The following is a 3,389-nucleotide window of genomic DNA, read 5'->3' as shown; positions in this document are numbered from 1 at the left end:
ACAGCCCCCCTCCAGATGTCAGAATTAGATTCAATCCTCTGCACAGAAATGCTCCTCACCCTTTCCCTGGTCATTCCTTGAATTGCTTCCTTAAGAGTTGATAATTTTGTACCTTTTTTTTTTAATTATTATTCTATGGTGATTTTTCTAATTACAAGTAAATACGATGCGGTAATTGTGTGGAAGTAAAAAAATCCCATAAGGATATACAGAAAGAAAGCCCCATCCAAAGGGGAGCTTGCAGGCTTGATGGCGAGCTCGCCTGTCCAAGAGGAGTGTGGATTTATCTACGCTGTCGCCAGCCCCTCCACGCACCTTTTAAGCGGCTCAATGAGAAACGTAAAGGATTGCTGTGGCTGGAGATGCACTTTTCCCTAACTCACCAAAAATGAGGTCTTTTCTCTCTTTTTTTTTTTTTTTCTCCTTAAGGATAAACAAATATTTTGCCTCTGCTGTAGGAGTCTTGCACCCGCTTTTGCAAAGCGAGGAGCCAGCGGTGATGTTTAGAGTTTTTTTTTTTTAAAAAAAGAGGAATGTTTATGATCCATATAATTTTGTTGCTACATTGCAATAGGGATTTTTTTTTTTTTGGTTAACTCTAGATCACTTCTCGTTAAACAGCGCACAAAGCCACCGCTATTAAGTTTTAGTGTTATTGCCATAAATCAAAACAACTTTTTATTTACTACTAAAGTCGAGCTACAAAGTATGTCAGGGGCGGCTGTGGGAAATATCCCCAAACCCAGGAATGAGATAAATACTCGTGTTGTTTGTATCTTTGCAGATGATTCAAGCCATACAAGTATTAAGGTTTCATCTGTTGGAATTAGAGAAGGTAATTTTTGTCTCTCTCTTTCTTCCTCCTCCGTTTCAGTACTGCTGAAGTTCAGGCTTCTGGTAAATTTGCATAAATGTCTTTCTTTCTGGTAATTAGTGTCAAGACCAATCTTGACGTCCATTTCTCTTCGCAGTTTAATTACAATTTCAGCCTCTAAAACTGGGCTCTCAAACGCCCAGGCCTTGTGTTCGTTGTAATACTTTGCTGGCTTTGTATAAATAGTTGCAGTTCTGTGGTGTCGCAGATGAGACTCGAAATGGTTTGTTCAGCCAAGCCCCTGAAATTGGGATTTTTTTTTAAAAAAAGTTATATTTTTTTTTCTTGGTGGTGGTAGGGTAGAGACTTTGGTTGCAGTTAGTTGGAATGGGGATTTTTTTTTTTTGGGTTTTTTTTTTTTTTTTTTTTTTTTTTTTTTTTTTTTTAAGAGCCATCTGCAGGTCAGGCTCAGGGCAGGGATTGTCCTGTAACATTTTGCAGAGACAAAGCAGAGTTGATAGTTGTGTCTGTCTCTTGTTCCTGGGAATATTGTACACCTCCGAGCAGAAGAAAGAGATTGCAGACTAAATGCAGGGGGTTTTGCTGGCTATTTTAGAAATCTTAGGAGGGAGAATGCTAATTTCTAAGAAGGCAGTGTCATCCGAGCTCACGTTAAATTGGAAGTGCGCTCTGGTTTCCTGAGGATTTTTTACGTGTCATTGATAGCTGGTCTAGAAGAGAATTCCCTTTCTCCTAAAAATAAACATTTTGAGAGGTTTTTAAATAGTTGAAAAGTTTCTCGGGAGCCTCAGCCACTTTATCTAACCATAACTGGCAAGTTGTTCTTGCTCTACCCAAAATGTGTTAAAATCTGCCCATTAATAGAGGCGGTTCAGGTACGAGTCTATCAGAGTGACTGGGGATTTCAGGGCACGAATGCCTATAATGTATTTCAGCCCAGTGCACCGGGATTTTTTTTTTTTCTTAAATCCTTTTTTCTGTCCTCATACCCCTTTGGAAAGGGTTTATGATGAAATAACTGGATGAAATTAAATAGTTTACCTTAAATGTCACCCATGCAGGTCACCTCTCTAATGGCCACAGCTCCGGGAGCAGATGAATTTAACACGGGTGTTGAATATGTTGTAGCCTGTGAATCATCTTGTCACTGTCAATTTTCTGGGATATCTCTATTTTGTGAGAAAAGAAAGTTATTCCTAATTCTGGATGCGTCTAGAGGTCTCAGGGGGATAATTGCAGTGTGTTTCCCCTATTTAGGACTTTTGATGTCACAGGGGTGAAGGGGGGAGACTGGTTGCACTTGTCAATTTTACTTATGTATTCCTGATTATATTTTCTCCCCCCCCTTTCTTATTTATTTTTCCTCTTTTTTTTTTTTTTTTTTTTTTTTTTTTTAACGCCTGTCATAATGTAGGTACACGAATTATGTGACAATTTCTGCCACCGGTATATTAGCTGTTTGAAAGGAAAAATGCCTATCGATTTGGTCATAGACGATAGAGAGGGCGGATCAAAATCGGACAGTGAAGACATAACAAGATCAGCAAATCTAACAGATCAGGTATGATCTCGCCAACGCCGCACATGCTGAAATTTGTATGCAGATCGCTCGCTGGGTCACTACGCCTCCTTTTATTATTTGCATATGATTAAGTCCCTTTTAGATAAATTTCCATCGAAATGAAAATTTTTGAATAATGTGGCTATTATTGCTTCATTAAGGCTTGCTCCCGGATTCGACCTGGCGAGATGAGCTTGTAAAAGCATCGCCTGCAAACTCGACCTGTTTCTTGTCGCTTTTAATTTTTGTCTTTATTTTATTTACCCTTTACAATAATAGAAGTGGTATCCGCGAATCGCTGGCTTCTCGGTGGCTTAGGAAAGGAAGGGCTGGAGCCGTTTACCAAAATAATAATAAAATCCGAGATAGGTGGTCCGGGGAAGACAGAGGGGGTTTGAAATCTAGCAAATACTGGCTATTTTCTTCCCCTCTCTACGGTTCATTAGTCCGTCTTGTCAGTTTTCCTTGGCCGAACGCTTTTAGACTTCAGTGAACATTGCTTTGTGCACGCCTGCCTGCTGCAAACGCGCCCATTTTATTTTACTTAATAGAAAAAAAGAAAAAAAACCCACCAAAAAACAAAAACCGGAGAAAATAAAATGGGACCCAGATTTTAAATTATTTTCCTTCATCTTTCAAGTTTTTAATCCCTGTCTTGGAAAAATAAAAATACCCAACCCCCCAAACCAAGCCAGCAAAGCCTCGCGTGGTTTTGACAGTGTCCAGGGTTTGTCTGGGATGGTTCAAACCTTTAATGCTGGCTGTAGCCGATGTGGGAATTAGGGATGACTTGGGAAAGCTGGCTTTCCCCTCTCCCCTCCCCTCCCCTCCCCTTCCCTGTGTCTGTCCCTTCCGCTGGGTTTAGGCTGGGCGTCTTGCCTTTTAATGGGAGCGTTTGGGGCTAATTCAGGAGGTGGCCAGAGCTAAATTAAGCTCCTGTTTGATGGAAGTGACCGAGATTTGGTGCTTTTTGTTTTTGTTTTTTTTTTTTTT

At 40.2% G+C, this 3,389-nt stretch overlaps 1 protein-coding gene across 2 annotated transcripts in view; it reads left to right on the top strand.

The window, feature by feature from the left end:
* The first annotated feature begins 374 nt into the window (after positions 1–374).
* MEIS1 (Meis homeobox 1) overlaps positions 375–3,389 on the top strand; it is a 102,883-nt gene continuing 99,868 nt past the window's right edge. For both annotated transcript variants that reach the window (XM_026845052.1, XM_026845053.1), the window contains exons 1-3: positions 375–393; positions 785–835; positions 2,250–2,396. In XM_026845052.1, coding sequence (XP_026700853.1) covers positions 785–835; positions 2,250–2,396 — 198 coding nt within the window. In that variant the 5' untranslated portion in view covers positions 375–393. The remainder of the gene's footprint in view (positions 394–784; positions 836–2,249; positions 2,397–3,389) is intronic.

Source organism: Athene cunicularia (genome assembly GCF_003259725.1).
Source record: "Athene cunicularia isolate RWA chromosome 3 unlocalized genomic scaffold, athCun1 chr3_part1, whole genome shotgun sequence".
In the NCBI taxonomy this organism is placed as follows: domain Eukaryota; kingdom Metazoa; phylum Chordata; class Aves; order Strigiformes; family Strigidae; genus Athene; species Athene cunicularia.
The sequence above is the reverse complement of the archived record's forward strand: the minus strand, read 5'-3'. Positions and strand labels throughout refer to the sequence as shown.